Below are 19,188 nucleotides of genomic sequence, written 5' to 3' on the forward strand. Positions count from 1 at the left end.
GGTATCTCAGCATTCCAGCTGCCAAGAGGTCATCATGTCATTTTCTTCCGTCCCCCCTGAGCTTTTTTCTTTGCCAATTGTCCTTGTTCACTGGACCTATATTTGTAACAGGAGCTTCTGTTAGTTTCTTGAATGTATATGCATTACATTTACAGTAGGAAGACAATCTATTATTCATGTAGGGCAAAAAGGGACTGCATATATTTTTTTTACCCATTCAGAGGCAGGATACCTACATATCCCATATCGTTTTCATTTCCTATCTACTTCATTTGAGTCGTCGTTTTCACTCCGTTTCAAACATGTGTTATGTAACCCTGTAACCTGCAGATTGGATTCAAGGGAAGCCGGGAACGTAATTGATAAATTTGCGCTTCCAAACTTAAATGAAGTGTGACAAAAAAATGGCGTCTTGTATTATTCTCAAGTTATATATTGAGTTTTTTCCCGTAACTTGTTTTGGGGCAATACAGGACACTTAATAAAGAAGAGAAAACAATGGAATTTTTTCATTCCTACATATCTTTGACTAAAAGGAATACTCTGTTTCTGTGCGAGGTAAATGTTCCAAAGACTCTCTTTTTGATGGTGACTTTGGTCCCAGTGCAACTGGTCAGGTCATTCCAAATCTGTATGCAGAAGAATTGAAAATTGAAAAATCCTTTTCATTCAGTTGCTCCCAATGAAAAAAGGCTGAATATCTGCTTTTGCTTTTTGAAGTCAACTATTGGCAATTTTCTGTCCCTATATCAAAATTACCGTCCCTCTACATCGTTCTATGTGGTGCATCTTAATCCCCTCCAGGGATGAGCGCCACTACAGAAATGTTACTTGTGGATGAATTGTATCTGTGTTACTGAATGTCCAAATATCTTCCTGTGTTTGTGTCAGACTCTTAAAGAGGCCAGCGAAAATGCCCGGAAGGACTTCCATCGGGAAGCTGAGCTGCTGACCAACCTACAGCATGAGCACATTGTCACTTTCTATGGTGTGTGCGTGGAGAGTGACCCCCTAATCATGGTATTCGAGTATATGAAACACGGAGACCTCAACAAGTTCCTCAGGTACGGATCTTTATTTCGATTTTTTTTTCTGAAATGAATCCTGTTCGCATTTTGTGTCCAGATAAGCATGACCAACATTAACCTAACAGAGCTTTCTATCCACCACTCAATTTAGGGCTCATGGTCCAGATGCTGTTCTCATGTCAGAAGGCCAGACCACCAGACCAGTAGAGCTGACTCCGTCGCAGATGTTGCATATTGCCCAGCAGATAGCGTCCGGAATGGTCTACTTGGCCTCACAGCACTTTGTGCACCGCGACCTTGCCACCAGGTACATCACCTATCCCATAACTTTATAAGTCAATTTCCATCAATTGAAGTTTAAAATGTATGACAAATTAATTAAAGTCATCTCAATTTAATGTTGAAATGTAAAAATTTCCCTTCAATTTCCCAAGCCTCAAATGAGTACTCGACTATATTCCAAATGCGCTGTTTCTGGGCTGACGTGTTTTGCAAACTGTCCAACAGGAACTGCCTGGTGGGCGAGAACCTGCTGGTGAAGATCGGAGACTTTGGAATGTCCAGAGATGTCTACAGTACTGACTACTACAGGGTAGGTGTATGTGTCCAACTTTATAGTTTTTACACTTTTTGCCTTATACCCGCCCTCCCTGGTGCATGAGGCCATCTATGCTCCCCAAACCTGCATGGGCATGACTGATGAACTCCAACAGAGGTACATTAAGAATCGATATTTAAGTGCAGTGCAGTGTTACATGGTAACTCAGTTTTGTTAATATGGATAAAAGACTTATTTTCCCTACGAAATCCAAGAACATTGATGATAATCTGCGATTTCAAAAATGTAAAAAAAAACCTTTGTTATTTATCAAAGATTTGTTTCTGTTATGCTATTATATTTTGATTTTAGCCATATTGGTGGTACTTATTGTGGTGGTACTTGCTTTAAAAACATTCATTTAGACTAGTAACTTCAACCAATCACATATTTATCATCATATCAAATAAATAAATATGTAATTAATAAAAAAAAATAAGATTCCAGATACACCATGTGATTCTAATCATGTACACAACTAATCAGCTTCAAAATTCTCTTTTAAATCCCCAAAACGTTGTTAGAATTAAACGTGAGATCTGTTTTGCGAGAACTAAAAGGTGCACAAATACCAGATTCCCCTCTGACTTTCTTTTGTATCCTCTGACAGCAAACTAGCGTTCCCCACAAATCTCCCAGCGTCATCCTCCTGTTTCCCCCCACTCGCCTCGCATGCCCTCGTCGCCTCAATAGAACTACGTGTGCTGAAGCTGTAGCCATAGCAACGCACAAAGGCAGCGCCGATGAGCCGCTGAGTTGTATCCAACGTTTTCTGGGAAGAAAAGTAATCAGGGAACTTGTGTTTAGTATGCTTGAAGCAGCACTGGAGATGGCAGAGGAGGGTGGTATGCGAAATGGGGGGAGGTGGGAGGAGAGAGGAGGAAGGGGGGGGGGCAGTTAAAGGAAGGGACAGCTACGCTTTGAACGCTGAAAGAGATGAAAACCAGAAACAAATATACACCAGCTGAGAAAGCAGTCAAAGATGGGAAGATAAAGAATCAGATGGGGGCGTTGTTGAACACGGGAGAGAACAAAAATAAATGCATCCATCACAAATGACAGAAGGGATGGCGACGTTAGAAGAGATGAAAAGAATTAACTTGTGGTTCGCCATCGAGGAGATTCAGTAAGACGTGTGTGTGGGGGAAGCGTGCTCGGCCTGGTGCTTACGTCAGACAGAAGTCAAAATGAGTCATAAAGGAATCATCCCTCAACGTGTGTGCGCTTGTGCGTGTATGGAAGGAAATAGAAGGAAAAGCGTAGGACTGACGAAGCCCTTTTAACGTCACAGCATCCGCTTACACAAGAACCTGGCACTTGCTTTCAATACTTCCATTCTCACCTTTATTCACTCCTTCTTTCAACATGGTGCTGGAAGGTCATGAGTTTCAGACCTACTGTAGATGCTCTTCTATCGTCTATACAGAGACTTTTATTAGATAGTGTGACAAGAGCACATATTTCATATACATTTAGGGCTGTTATGATTGTTCTTTTACTTTATTGTGTTTTCTTTCTTGGCCACACAATGTTGAAGAAAGATTTAAAGCGTTTCAATCTTGGTCCTTAAAGTAGGTTTATTTTCTAGCAGTCTACTTTTAACTTGTCTGTTTAAGTGGGTTTATATGAATCAGGTTTAAATTAGCAAAACCTGCCAGGCATTTACGGTAGTCGAACGTTTAACTTTTAGAAGATTAATTGGTGGTTTTATTTAAACATGAGGGATCTTTGTGGGATTTTGAGGTCTTTGCGTGTAGCCAGCAACGGTCTTAGAAGATTTAAAGATGAATTAGAACAACTGTTACTTTCCTCAGATTTATTAATATTGATATACACCTACCAATCACATGCATTATAACCTCACCTAGATGAGATGACTCAGCCAATCCAATGATTTATCCTGAGCGAATAATAAGGTGTAACGTTTAAGAGGTAATATTAATTCAAATATGCTAAATTGTTCATTTGTGTGTCTGTATAATTTAGATTTCTCTGTCTTGTTGTTATTGTTAAAATGATTAAAAATCCATTCAGACTAAAAAAATGAATACTATTTTATTACTTTAAGTTATTATCATTATTGTGCAGTCAAGGCTGTTATATCTGTTTTTTTATAAAAGCAATTAATGATTGAAATATAAATAAATCCCAAAACAAAGGGTTTCTTATCAAGCATTTGCCCTTTATATGGCATAATGCATAAAATAAGCAGTAAAATGAAATTCCTGTTGTGATTGTATTGCCTATTTTTACCAACAAAACCAACTCCTTTTTCTCTTTTTTTTTTTATAAGGCCAAAAAACTGCATTTTAATGAGGATGAGAAGCAACCCTTCCAAATAAGAGCACATAATACTTTTCACACGCCCGACACATTTCCACCAGGCTGATTCTTAAATGCGCGCAAAGCAAACATTTTTACAAAGCTCATTGAGATTCGACTAATTATGTTTGTTGTTTTATCTACTGTATGTTAATTGTGTATGGTTGCTTTTAATTGGCAGATTTATTCTCATTAAAATTGTGTATTCTATTTTGGACAGGCCATTATGTACTCCAACATAAAATAATCACAGTATCCATTTATGAATCAGGAGAGTGACTTCTTTTCTTTTCTGGAGGAGAAAAAGAAACAAACACAAACGATTGCAGTAATTTAAATAAATAAATAAATAAATAAAAAATCACTTTGGTTTCCGTGGCAACACGAACAACAAGGCCAATTAAGGTCTGTCTGTATCAAAGCGAGGGTGGAGTTCGTCACACGAGTCCTACCCGCACCATATTTTTCCAGTGGCTTAATTTTTTTATTGGCCTTGTTGCCATGGATACTACAGCCTGCAGGTGATTGCCACTGAGTGACAAGAATCTCCTCCAATGTTCTGTTTGATCCCTTTTTTTTTTTACTTCAATCCTTCCTCTAACACTTAGACAGATACAAGGATAAATATTCATTATTCCAGGGAGAGAGAGGGAGAGAGATAGAGAGAGAGGGGCTTGTTTACATGGTGACATGTCCAAATCAACAAAAAAAGTCGACTCTGCTTTCCTTTCAGACGACGAATTCTGCATGAAAATGGAGTATTAATGCAGTATTCATGTAGTGCAGTATGGGGTAGTGGAGTTTTAGTTTCAGTTTCACAACTGATATACCCAGATTCTTGAAAATATTCTCTTCAGCTCAGGTGGCCTGTCTGTAAAATCGACATTGTTTTTCAACAGGCGGCCCGTTGGACGAGTGGTTAGGGCAGCGGCCTCGCAATTCTGAGATCGAGGGTTCGATTGCAGATGGGTTTCAATCTTCCTGTGTGGAGTTTGTATATTTTCCCCAAGGTTGAGTGGGCTTTCTCAGGGTCATCCGGTTTCCTCCTATATCACAAAAACATGCATGGTAGACTGGTTGAACGCCTTAAATTGGCCCTAGGTATGAGTGTGAACATGAATGGTTGTCTGTCACCTTGTGCCCTGCGATTGGCTGGCCTCCAATTCAGGGTGTCCCCCGCCTGGTGCTCAGAGTCAGCTGGGATAGGCTCAAGCACCCCTCGCGACTTGCATGAGGATAAGCATGAAGGAATGTTTTTCAAGCAGCCAAATTCTAAATTCAGTCTGTGGGATTTGTATTTGGACAAACGGAATGTAAGAATTACTACTTACACTGGAATAGAAAATATGAACGTGATAGCAAATATCAATTTTTGTTGCTGCCCAAGAAAACAACTGTCTCAAACTATTTTATATTTTATACAAAAGTGGGTCCCCAGATGACAAGTGTTAAAACCTTCTGCTCTCTTCCCAGAGCTGTGGTGTTGGGGATTGCGTTGTAAGAAATAATTGCACCAAGATAAAGATTCTCCTTGGAACATTTATCTGAACTAAGCAGGGCCGAAACACTCACACAATGAATTGCAGTGCTGAGCTCTTCGGTGGAGTGATCTCTTGCGATGAACTGCAGACAAATGTGTGTATTTTGATGGAATTTGCTCCCATCCACAAGCAGAAGAGGTTGTTAAGGTTACATTGCTTTTCAGGTGTCTGGATATTTACGTGAGAAGGATGCAAAAAATACAATCGTTGCAAAGGTGTCAAAGGACGGCCCCATGTTATTCCCCGTAATGTTGCGCTCAACACCGTAGAAGTACAACGAAAGATCTTTTCTGGGCTTTTTTTCCCATGTGTACCATGTTGGTAATACATGTTTCAGGGAAAAGCACACTTAAAGAAAATCGGGGAAGGATCAAGTTAGGATTTGATATCTGTGTCTTTAAAGGAGTGTTTTTTTTTCTGCCAAAATGGCTGCACAGTAGGCTTGCCACTTAGTTGGTCTGTTATAGGGCATTGGTCAATCTGCCTCCATAGTTCTACTTTCTCCACATATTAATCTTTGTCATTTTTTTTCTGTTGCTGTTCATGAAGTGTGATCACTCAAGTGGGCTTTGTCTCACACCAGAAAGTATTGATAGCTCTGAAAAGTGTTGTTTTTCAAATTACATACTCGGATAGTATATGATTTTAGCCCTGGACTTAGTAAATGCCGGGTCCGTATATTAGAGTTCTCAACTTTGGGGCCAATTGAGGTTCTTAGGAAAAGGATGTGCAGCTCCTGACTTGAGAGTGTGATATTTGTGTGGCATATGTATATTTTATTTTTTCTCATGCATTTAATTTTGTTCCTTTATTGGAATTCAAGTCTCTTAGGAAGAACCTGGATTGAGGTAGCAATGTTAGTCACTGCCCTCCTGTGCTCCCAGCGCTATGGGTGGAGGGAGGAGGTGAGTGTTGGCGGGCGTGCTGGAGTGGCCGTGCGCTCCCTCACTCATTTCCCGAAGGGTGGTTGGGGGCATCTCGGATAGGCGCGGAGAGTGCTCTACTGAGCACAGCTGCGGATGGATGGCTATCTGGATTACCCTGTTCTCCCGTGCAGCAGTCTCATTTTCTGCAGGAGTAACACGTTAAAATGGGAATTCGGGTGACAAGGTGTCACATATAGTTGGATGTTGGTTAATTAATACACGCTACCATACTCAAATTACTTCTACAAGTTCACATTCTTATCCAAACATATCTCCCTCGTCCTTTCCTTTTGTAACTAGCTATCCCCTCCCCTCAATAGTTTGCCTTTTATTCAAAATAAACAATACAGAAATGTGTTGTGTTACACTAATTGTTTGAATGGGCCAAATAGTAATTACAGTGCATTTAAAAAAAACAGTGGCAATTGTCACCATTGGCTTTCCAGCAGAAGTACAGTAGAGAGGCTGAAAAGCTACGCTTCCATTGCAAGAGTTTGTTTTTTTTACCTGTCCTGTAAAGCGCTATAAAATGCATTTATGACCGTGAAGAGGTTTGTTGAAACCGTCACAGTTGCCCTGAGCGCTTTACAGTGGCTCACATTCACGAATTCATGCACAAAGTCAAACACCAGTGGGTGGTGCTGCTGTCATGCCCCCCTGGGAGCAATTTGGGCTTCAATGTCTTGCCCAAGGACAGTTTGACCCGCGGTCTGTGGTCAGCTGAACTAACCAATTGGAACTGCTGACCCTTTGTAGAACCTGCTCAGTTGTGCGCTGCCTGTCCCGACAGCAGTTTGTGGCTTGAGAATCAGAAGCCACGCTTCCTGTCACTTAACCTGTATACCAAATGTTGTCTGGAGAATAAGCATTATTATATCCCTCCTTGATTGAAAATGTATTTTGGCATCATAACAATCTCCAATTTTCCAAAACTTCAATTATCACATCCAGTAAATGGCATGTTTGTCTCAATCTGATCTGATTTTCTATAATTAGTTCATTCATTAAGTCTTTATTATCCTTTAAATGACACTTAATCCCTAAATCTGCATTTCCCGGGTCTTTAATGCTACAAAACACAGTAAACAAACATGAATGATTTAGTGGACAAATTGGTAATACAAGTTTTATCGTATAAGAATGAAGAAACTAAGCCAGGAGACCAACCTAGACTTGAGACAAGGTCGGTTGACTCAGAGATTGTTTTTATTTTTTCACAAACTGATGGTTCCATTTCCCGTCTGCCATTGCGTTAGCAATTTCCCAATGATGTGTGATGCATTAAAAAAGAAGTACTATACTGTATAGGCACACAAGTTTAAAGGTTTCTAACCGTAAATCAGCTCAGTCCACTTTCCCTCTGCTCGTAATAGACAAGCCAAATATTAAAATAAAAGGCAACCATAACAAACATTTAAAGAAGGTGCCCGAGCACTTGAGCTATTAATATTTCAGACCTTTAGGGGAAATGATCAGCCATGATGAATAAAACAAAACATCTAATGGCTATGACCAAGTTGAACACGTAAGTGAATCAAACATGTTAAAGAACAAGTCTAGGAGATTAAATGCAGCATCCACTAGGAAAAGTATATTCAGATGGTTTGCTGGAAAACAAATGATTGCATTGCGTTGCGTTTATACCAAAAGTAGACCGTGGATAACAGCAGAATGGCTGCTGGTGTAAACCATCAAACAGAGAAGCATAATATAAAAATGCTCCGTATTCAGATGAGATGAAAAAAACAACGACAACAGAAATGCATACTTGACAGGAGGCAAAACAAAAAAGGTTTGCTTGCAAAGACTTGGCACTCCAGAGATGGAGGCGGAACGTGATGGCTATCTATGTGACCGTCCACATTTTATGACGCCATTAAATAAGCCGCTGACTAGCGCAGAAACGGGCCAAGTGCGGCGCGCAAGCCATTAATAACGGACATAAACCTCGGAAAATGGACTGTCCTATCTGCGGGGCGCGACGGAGCGAGGATCGCCGGCGAGATTCATGTTCGCCCAAAGCAATAGAGGAGTCGCCTCGTACGAGAAGAAGTTTAATACACTTTTGTGTGGATTGAAGAGGAAGAAAGACTTGAGCGACATCTGCATATTAAAGCAGACACTCAAAGAAATACATTCTTTCATACTGTGTGGATAGACTAAATAAAGATTGTAAACTTTTACATTAGTTTTAATAAGGCGTGCAACATTTATGCATTACAGCAAAACATGCAATACTTTGCTGCAGCCCCAATGTACGTTATTTAAAGGCATGACTATGATAGAATATCAAAATCTGCTTTTTATACTTGTTTTTCTTTTATATTTAGGACCATGATTTCTAATTATTGCATTACTGTGTTTTAGTACAGTTTTCTAGTAAATATTTCTCTAGCTGTTTTACTTATAAATCGTGTAATATTTTCATATGTTGGACTTGTATTTATTTACTGTGTTATTTTGCGGTTACTTCCAAAATGCTATTTACATACATTGGGAAGTATGAAGTTGTTTACAGTTGTAAACACTTACAGTAGGTGATAACATAACATTGTTTCAATGTAATGTTAGCAATAAAAGGAAATCAAAGGGGTCGGTGTGATAGAATAGTGTTTGGAATGTCTGCCATCCTGTTTCAGATGAGTTCTGTTTGGAGTTGCCTAAATGAGGGAAAGCACAATTGACAATAGATGGATGCAAATCAAAGCTATCACCAGACCAATTACTTGTTTGTCCCAATTGACAGGCATAATGATGGAAAAGAATCAACCTGACTTGGAATTTGTCACATTTGCATAACATTTGCATTTGACATAAATGACATTTGCCTTTAGTGCTGACTGCTATGCACATTTTGCTTTACGGTTAAGACATCATGTGTTCATGTGCGAGTCTCCCCAGCTGGAATTTGCACAATATTCTGGTTTCAGGCCATATTCCCAAAGCATTGCTTCACTGAAGACTCAAAATTAGGAACTATTGCAGTCAATTCCATGCAGTCAGTAAAAAAAAAAAAAAAAAAAGATTAGTGTGATCCCAGTTATCGGAATGACAACTGCTCCTATGAGACAGGCCTTTTTCCAAAAGCAAAGATTTTTTTCAAAGCCTGGTTTGTAAGTACGGTAGTTAATGAAAAGAGCAAAAAAAAATCCTTTTAGGTTGAGATTAGGAGCTAATTGCTACCCATGTCTTGGTGGCTTTGCTTTGGGCTGTCATCAGTGACAGTAAGTCAAAATGTGATGATTTACCCTGATAACCTGTGACAGGCCAATGAAATTGCAATTAACTCAAATATTTATATGAGATGCACACACATCTCTAATTATATTTGCGATATATTGGCATAACAGTTTTTCCTGCATGTGCCAATCATCCGGTCCACTGGTATCTACTTTTATTGTCAGTCATCTTCTCAAAACATCCCGTTTGTAATCAATGTTACTGACATTCGGTTTATCAAAGAGGAGGGAGAGCTTGCCTTTTTGGTGTGATGTTTGTCAGTGGAGCAGAAAAGCATGTTTTGATGGACACTTATACTGACAAATGGAGATTATAGATACAAATATGACCCCAGTAAATTTCACGTTCTTAATTTGTTATTTGGTCATTTAATTTGATCAAGGTATGCAAGAGAACACAGTAAATCCCAAATGAAATCAAGAGATAAAACATCAGAATGGATCAGGTTGTGACCGTATAAAAAATAACTAGTTGATTGATATGCTCAAAAATATAGATTGATGCGTTAATGCAAATCTTATAAGGAGGCTAAATGATATTATATATTATAATTCTAATCCATCTTCTGCAAAAGAAATGGATTGCTTTCATTGCACACCGACAACATTTTTGTGCTAGACTGAGAGTTAGGTGAGTTCAATTTATGTACTTTGCCAGTTTTGTAATAATCGCAGAGAGTCAAATTCCACTTACTTGCGAGTCTCAATAAGTACTTTGCCGAAATGAAATGTCTGCAGCCTTGTTGAAAATGCACCCATCCGCTTGATATATCCCCATTTGAATTGATATGTGTGCAAATTTTTCCAACTCCTTCAATCTGCGTGTCATTTTCTCCACATCTCATCATACAATTTTCTCGTCCGTCTCTGTGCTCTAAGGTGGGAGGTCACACCATGTTGCCAATCCGCTGGATGCCCCCCGAGAGTATCATGTACAGGAAGTTCACCACGGAGAGTGATGTATGGAGTCTGGGTGTGGTTCTCTGGGAGATCTTCACCTACGGCAAACAGCCCTGGTACCAGCTCTCCAATAACGAGGTACGCTACATCACCCTTAATGCGTGTTTTGGACAGAAATAAGTGGGAATCAATACCAAAAGTAATGAACTGTAATTTGTGGAAAATGCTTGATGGGTGATTCAAGAACTTGATGGATTTTATTCACATAATTTGCCCAAATTAAACCCTGACAGTTTTGATGATAGAGTTACATTTATAAATGTTCTTTAATTATCTAGGGAAAGCTTACTTGTGCACTAATTCTAGTGGTTATGATGAAGAAAAAAAACTAAACTTTTCCAACACATAAAAGCTTCTGTGCAATAGTCTTTAATTTTTTGAGTTTCTGTTTATATATATATATATATATATATATATATATATATATATATATATATATATATATATATATATATATATATATATATATATATATATATATATATATATATATATATATATATATATATATATATATATATATATATATATATATATATATATCCTCAAAAATTATGTATGTATATGTGTATATATGTAAATATATAAACTAACACAAGCACTTCTAACTCAATTTACAGCATTATAGATATACCATATGTTTTTAAGATGTTTTTTTTTTTGCCACAAATACCACAACACATACTCTGTGACCTGGCCAGGCAGTGGAAGTTATTATCAGTTCTATGTTGAGTGCAGTATAATAAAAGTGCTTTTGTATAATTAGACTTATCCATTAACACAGTTATTGTGGCACGGTCAACAGCTCATAGAAAGGCACATAAACTGTTGAAGGGAAATAGTCTAATTTGAATGCAATGGTTGTGCTGTTATTCATTTTGTCCTTTAAGGTTGGTTTGATACTTTGATTAGCTCACTCTAGTTTCCCTCTCACACTTTTCACAACTTTCTCTGACACACAATCCCATGTAGACATAAGCCGAAATGGGAACAGGAAATTTTACAAAAGTGCTCTTATCACATGCTCACATGTTCAGTTTAAAACGACGGCACAGCACATAGAGATTCTTTTAAATATTTAATGGGACTTACAAGTCTCCCTTTTCCCAGGCCTTGACCCAGTTTCAGGGAAAGGCTGTCATCTCTACCCCTTTCTCCTGGCCTTCAACACTTGTGACCTCTCAAGTCATTTTCTTTTATTTGGCAAGTCACTCTGGTTACATCCATGTTAAACCTTTGGGTCTACGTATCGACTTCCATCCAGACCTAGTGACCTCAAAAAGATAGGAAGAGATGAGATTTCCAATGTCACGCGGATCAAAATATTGACTTTGCAAAGACAATATTACAGTAATAATTAGGGATGTACCGATACTGACTATTTTCCCCTTCCGATCCAATCCAATTTTTCTCAAAAACGTTTTCTCCCGATACCGATCCAGTTCCGATCAGTTGCTCTTATTTTTAGGCCTCTAACAATAATGAAAAATATAATGCAACCATTAAATAATAGTTCACACTGTTTGTATTAAAGTCAAGAAATAATCTGTTTACAAATATTACTTAATACTCAGTTACGGTCATTCGCTTCTAAAGAGAAGTAGACATTGACATATTGTATAGTATTTGCCTACTAGTTATATTTATAGAAGACAAATAGCAAAATGGTACTAAAACACCCACAACTACTGGGTCAAATCTAATTTTGTGACCCAAGTCGATACTATCCCATACTCCAAAAAATATTCATACCAGGTGGCGCGACTGTTTGGTATTTTTGGATTGAAAGTGTCAGAGAGGTACATTATTCATCTAACTACGAGATAGCAAGTAACGCAAGTGGTTGCCACGACTCTGGAACTAGACGGTGGTGCCGTACGAGGTGAAGAGCCTCTCAAAGCTTCCTTTGAAGAATTTTACCTCGTACTCGCAGCAAGTGGCGACGTCTAATCCGTGTGCTTGTCACTTCCGTTTGCGTCAGACTTCACCTCCCGGGTTAATAATTTATGGACGCTGACATTTTTTTGTCGCCGCTTCTGTGCCGCGAGGCGAAGCGTCGCTTTCATCACTCGGGAGAGTTGGCGTTCACTTTGTGATTTTGCGTCTACCATCGCCCTACCCTGCTTTCCTCAGGTGATCGAGTGTATCACCCAGGGCAGGGTGCTGCAGCGCCCCAGGACCTGCCCCAAAGAGGTGTATGACCTTATGCTTGGGTGCTGGCAGAGGGAGCCCCATATGAGACTCAACATTAAGGAGATCCACGGCCTGCTTCTCAACCTGGCAAAAGCATCGCCGGTCTACCTGGATATACTGGGATGAGCGCGCCGGTGAGCGCAACGCGTCGCTCGCTGTACAGGATGCAAAAATAACTTTTAAAAGGCAATCAAAAAAGAAAAGAAAATTCCGTATATGCCTATTTTCCCCTCTTCCTCTTCGGATTTTTTCCCTCCAAAAAGAGGGGAAAGCTCCATTTGGAACGCTTTGCTGGATTTAACAGAATGACTCATTTCAACTGGGAATGCTTCTTGGAACTTTTCCATGTAAATATGAAACTGTAGGAAGGTTGTCTTTTTTTTCCAGAAGATTTGGCTCAGTGTTATTTTGAGCCCCTAATGAGTCTGTGCACCTCCTCCGCTCCATTCCATAAACACACTTACATTCCCCTCAAAATTCTGATTAGATTAGATTAGAACTTTATTTCATCCCGTATTCAGAAAATGTCCTTGGTTGCAGTAGCAAGACAGACACAAGACACCCAAGACATTGTAGAACTAGTTAAAAAAATTGGAGCCACACACTGGAAGTCCACAAGGTGAGGACCTTCTGCAAAATGAGATTGAGGTTACCGCACAGTCCCTTAATAGTCTGGAGGTTATAAAGATCATCTTTCTTGCCTAAATCCTCCCAAGTTTCATTAAATTCATTAAATTTAAGAAAGACTGATGAAGGACGGACATGCGAACAAATTCCCGAGACCAAATATCGGCAAATGAAATTGTAAATATTAATAAGATACGTATTTATATCTATATCATTTTAAATAATTGCTCTTCTAATGAATCCCTACACAAACTACAGAACCCTCGCCTTCCTTTTCCTACAGTGTACAATTTCTTATCATTTTAACAATGTTTTTTAAATGTTCTATTCCAATTAGGAAGACTATTAGGCAGCAAATTAGTATGACTCATCCAAAATGGGTGGATGTTTGATTACAAACACACAAATGCTCCTTCTTTAAAATGCATGACTCAACTGCCAGGCTTGCTACGTATACATTTTGGGACAACATCATTTTTAATAGAAAGTAACATGATGACCGCTGAAAAGCTGCCCCGCACCCACACTTTACAAAGGAACAGATGCTTCACTTCTGTCAGTGTCGGGGGTCAATTGATTGAGACAGCTATCGGGGTTAAAGGGGTTGTTGTAAAAGAGAGTGGGGGGCTTCAATTGAGACAAAGTTCGACATCAGTGGCTTGCTTCTTGACTTTGGAAAATGGACTGGTGATAAGTCTTATCAAGTCACTAAAGCTGATATAATTGTTATTTAAAAGTGGATGTACTAACCACAACATCTTACTGTAGAATCAGATATATATCATATTTTTAAACCTTTTCAGTATTATTTAACAATATATGCTACCAATTTTTACTTCAAAATGCAATTAACTTCTTAACTCTTTTTCTTCTCACTTCCTTTTGCCTTTCACAAGATATCATAACCTGTGTAGGCGGAATAACATTTTCTGGTCAAATTAAGCTCAATTGCTATTCATATTCCTCTCACAATACACTTTTTCAACTTAGAAATTTACCAAATCCCAATCTATAGTAGACCGCAAAATTAATGTTTATATCTTCTTGCCACGGCCACATGTAAACATTTTACACCTTATTTTACCCGTGTAAAATTACCAACTACTTTGTATTTTCCTGTCTAACAGCGCTCCTGATCTCCAAGCGGTAAAATGTTGGGTGAGATATGCGGCAGGTGCGGTTCTTCTGGTCAACTCCTATTAAATGCCCAGGCCTCTTAGCACTCAGACATGCTTGAAAATCGCGTGTGTGCACCAGGGTGTGTGTGTGTTACACCAACTGTTTACCTTCTCCTGCCGTCCTTCCATCCTTACACACACACACACACATACCCTCCGATAGACACTCACGACAGTCCGAGGAGGAAATTGAATTGTGCATGTTTTATTATTTGAGCGCTGCAGTCCTCTGTAATGGTGTAATGTATATTTCATTACGGGGCTTAATGGGCTCCATTAGCGCGGGCCTCCTTGCAGACATTCAAGACTTATTGTTTTATGGCACAGAGGGAAAAGGGGAAAAGGACGGCCGAGAGGGATGAGGACATGTGCTGGGGGGGAATGGAGTGTGGAGTCAAGGGCTTGGGAGGAAAAGGTTGACGGCAAGATGCTGGAGTGGTACAGTAAGGGTGGATGTCCTTGCAGTATAGTGAGGTCCTTGGGGACTCGGTGAAAGTGGACATCCATCATTTCACAATGTGTGCACCAGGAGTGAGGAAGGGATCTTTGTTTATTTTTTTCCCCCCACTATTGTTTGTTGCCTCTGGAGTTCATTTAATGACAAAATTGGAGGAGTTTGATATACAGCAAAACCCTGCTATTGGCGCAGGATAGTGTCCATACAATGCCAATATTTAGAGGTAAAATTATGTATATACAGAATATCACAACTATTGTCACAAAAACTTTTTTTGGGGAGGAGTGGGTAACTATACCCTAAAAAAATAGGGCTTTTGTTGGTCAAAAATATACTTTAAGTCACACTTAAGTTTTAGTTGCAAGCACGGCCAAACTATGAAAAATTAAGTTTGACATATAGTCCAGAAAATACAGTAGTATTTTTTTTCAATTGTTGAATAAAGTGTGCACTTTCTGGTTATGCACATGTGAGGTGGATTTTCCTTGACATCCACTAATAAACCCTGCTAAAATTAAAATGTTCCTCCCTGATGCACAAAGATAAGTTTCTGAGTTGGGTTGTATCACTTCAACATTGAGTGGAAAGGGGAAAAAAGTCAAATGAACTCTTAGAAGTTTCCTCCATATCTGCATGAATCCTAAAAATGATGCAATTTTCTTCTTTCTTTACAATAGAGCATCATTTCTTTCAGTTTTTTTTCAACTAATTAGCAGCCAGACAGCCTCATCCTTTAGGTCAGGGGTCTCCAATTGTAGTCAGTTGCTCTGTATTTGAGCTGAAATCTCCTTGAACAATTTGTATAAACTGGATTTGTTTAAACAACAGCCAGGTAAGGACCGGTTAGGAAAACACTGCTTTTAACTTTATAAATTAAATTTTGGTTTAGAGAATTTCTTTAGGTGGACTGAAAAAGCGTGCATACACACACACTTTCAATAAATGGAGAAATCTATTTATTGATGGCTTTATTGTTCATGTCATATTTGGTATAGTTATAAAATCACCCCCACGAGCCACAGCACAAGTGAAGGGGGGGAAATTGCCTCCAGTTACCCAAATATAGCCAACTATAATTACGCCATCAGCAGCGCAAATTGACCTCTTTCAAATATGGTGAAAAGACCAACAATCAGTCTGACAATTGTGCAGCGTGTCAAGGCAGTTTTGTGTTGAACGAAAATCAAGCTTCTATATTCAGTCACCTGCATGAAACAGCAAGATTCACTGTGTAAATACATGCATGAAAGGATTTTTAAATACTATTACTATAAAGAAAAAAAATATCAGTTCATAACCTCAGTCATTTTGTGTTCCAAAATCTTCGTGTAATAATAATAATAATAATAATGATTATGATAAGAAGGATAGTATGTGGAATTAAAGGTCTTCATTCAATGAATACAGCACTTGATGATATTGTTGTATGTGTATACTTGATTTGATGAGTTGTTTCCTTGGGTTGGTTTGTATATGTATGTTATATTCAGTATTATGAAGCGTTTTTTGTACATTTTCTTTTCTATGGCTGACTTTTTTTTAGCTGTGAAAACTGTTGAAGACTTTCAATGCTTTTTTAAGATTTCTATGTTCAAAATAATTCCCAACCGTTCACTGCATTAGCACATATCCACTCTGGGCAATAATGCAGAAGACAGAGTACAGAGTGATAAACAAATCACATTATACATTACTGGCCAACAAGAAAACAAAAAGTCAAATAGATGCCAGTGCTTTCACTGTTAGATTTATTTCAACCTTTTAAGTCTTTCGAATGAAGAGTACTACGTATAGTACTTTTTGCCTTTTAAATCATGGTATTGTTGCTTCCCCTGACACATCATTTAAATGGTCTGAGTCTGTTATGCCCTTTCATTTTAATCTACTTGATATTCTGTGACCTGAAAAGTGAAGACATTTTTGTTTTTTTACTCACAAATGTGTTCTCTCACCTCAGTTCCATCTCAAAAATGGACCCTAACATTTTCATCGTCTCACGTCATATTCTTTCCTAATATTCATAACCAATTTGATTTTTGCATAGTAAAGCATAACATGTGATAACATCCATTATCTGTTTCAAAAAGGAAAATAAATACGGTATTGTCTGAAAGTAGTAGCCTGAAAAAAAAAAACTTATTGACGTACACATTTTTCCAACTTGTATTGGATGAATTTCTTTGTTTTTGGAGTTCCTTGGAAGCATTTACCCCTCATTTAGGAATGAAGAATGACATAGTAAGTAGCCTGCTTACCCACAAATGGGCAAACATTCAGCCCTCTTCTGAATTGTGTTTTTTTTTTTTCACTTTATGGACAAAGCGGACAATGGCATGCTTTTGAGTCAAGACAAATTGTAAAGAAAATACTGTGTGAATGGAAGGGAGTGACAATCAAAAACTTTGGACTTCTTCTCTTCTTCAAGTGACCTATTGTACCATAGACTTCTTTCCTCTTTTATGCTGCCTATACTGTATGTGTATGTCCCTAGAAGTGCTTCTTTTTCTTCTTCTTGTTTTTTGTAAAGGGAAAAAAACTAATTGGCGAGGAATGACAAACTTGTGTATAAATGTGAATAAGCTGCTGAACAAAACAAAGAGTTGCTGACTATGTCTGAAATGTTGTTTCCTTGTCCTCGTTCCTTCTTTCTACACAACACAGATAAAAGAACTCCCCGGCAGCCTGATTTGATCTCATTTCAATTTAGTAAGAAGTGACACAAAATGTTCAGCCTTGTAAAATATGGTTAAAGCACAACCTGTTCTATCATAAATAGTCATTTCAACAAAAGTAACTGTGATTTTAAAAAGGATTTAAAGTTAGGAAAAGGAGAAAGTGTGACGTTACTAGATGGGTTAAAATATTTTTTACCTTTTCACAAATGATCCAAAAACTAAATTTGGAGACCTAAAATCATACATTTCCAATATATAAGGAAATATCCCGATTACAGAATAAAATACAGTTCTAATCTAGTCTAATATCAAGAAAACAGCATGTAGTATGGCTACTAGTATTTTTTCTCAATCCCAGTAATCATTGTATTATTTTAATAGTGCACATTCAAATCGAATGGCGACGAGTGGCGTTCTACACTTAAAAAAAAAAAACGTGCTCAAAAACCAGGAAGTCATTGTCTCACGACAGACTGATTTTCCTTCAAATTCCCAGGTAACTGTCAAGGCAGCTTGAAATTGACTTAAGCAAGCAAAATTTGAACGTGCACATTAATTAGGGCACTCACAGGGATAATGAATACAGAAAAATGAATGAATAATCCCTTTGGTAGGTGTTGGTTATGTTGTGTTTTTTGCCCTGTAATTCCTCATTGAGTTCACCTGTCCTTTCCCACTCCTGAGTGTATTTCCTGCTTGCTGCCTCTTGTGTGACCCAGTTGTTTCTAATTGTCTCATCAACCCACGTGTGTCTATTTTAACCCTGTGTGTTTGACAGTCTTGTTTGGACCATTTGCGTTTGTCATGCTTGTGTCCATGTCCTCCCCATCAGGTTTGATTCTGTTATTTGATTTCTTTGTTATTTTTTGATGACCCTATCACAGTGATTAAGGTTTTTGTTAGTACAATCTACTCCCCGTCTTTGGACCTGACCACGCTCACAATCTGCAAAACCTGACAATCTTAAGTGTAAACTTTGGAATAGCTGTTCCCTGTAGTGACCTTAAAAACAGGTTAATGAAATGAGTCTCTGTGGCATTGCCAAGATAACAGAATGTAGAATTTCAAGTGTGACAAATCACATGACCGGCGAGGGCTGAGCTTTACTCCTGAGACACATGATAATGTTTCCGTGTGTCATGATCCATATCCCTTAATCGCCTTGTCTTTCACAACCTTTAAATGACAGTGTTAGTTAACAGAGCGCAAATACCACAAAGCTTGCGCTTAAGATTATCTTTGAGCTTCAATGCTTCCTGCACAGGAGATGAATGAAAATGTTCTTTGATAAACTATACAAAAGGCAACCTTTTGCCTTCTCAAAGCCAGTCCTGTTTTTATACTTCTAACATATGCTCTGAAGGTTTTTTTGATGACTTTATGGGACTTATTTTAATGGAATGCATCCTATTGCCACACCTGCTTTAGAATTTGGAAGGCCGGT

The 19,188-nt window shown here is 38.4% G+C and overlaps 1 protein-coding gene across 3 annotated transcripts in view; it reads left to right on the forward strand.

Moving 5' to 3' along the window:
• Nucleotides 1-17,688, forward strand: part of LOC144215548 (BDNF/NT-3 growth factors receptor-like) — a 54,793-nt gene extending 37,105 nt beyond the window's left edge. For 2 of the 3 annotated variants that reach the window (XM_077744566.1, XM_077744568.1), the window contains 5 exons: nt 892-1,064; nt 1,180-1,335; nt 1,536-1,626; nt 10,534-10,692; nt 12,748-17,688. In XM_077744566.1, the coding sequence (XP_077600692.1) occupies nt 892-1,064; nt 1,180-1,335; nt 1,536-1,626; nt 10,534-10,692; nt 12,748-12,933 (765 nt within the window). In that variant the 3' untranslated portion in view covers nt 12,934-17,688. The remainder of the gene's footprint in view (nt 1-891; nt 1,065-1,179; nt 1,336-1,535; nt 1,627-10,533; nt 10,693-12,747) is intronic. The other variant, XM_077744567.1, reaches the window with a different exon arrangement.
• The last annotated feature ends 1,500 nt before the right edge of the window (nt 17,689-19,188 follow it).

Source organism: Stigmatopora nigra, chromosome 22, assembly GCF_051989575.1.
Source record: "Stigmatopora nigra isolate UIUO_SnigA chromosome 22, RoL_Snig_1.1, whole genome shotgun sequence".
Classification (NCBI taxonomy): Eukaryota; Metazoa; Chordata; class Actinopteri; order Syngnathiformes; family Syngnathidae; genus Stigmatopora; species Stigmatopora nigra.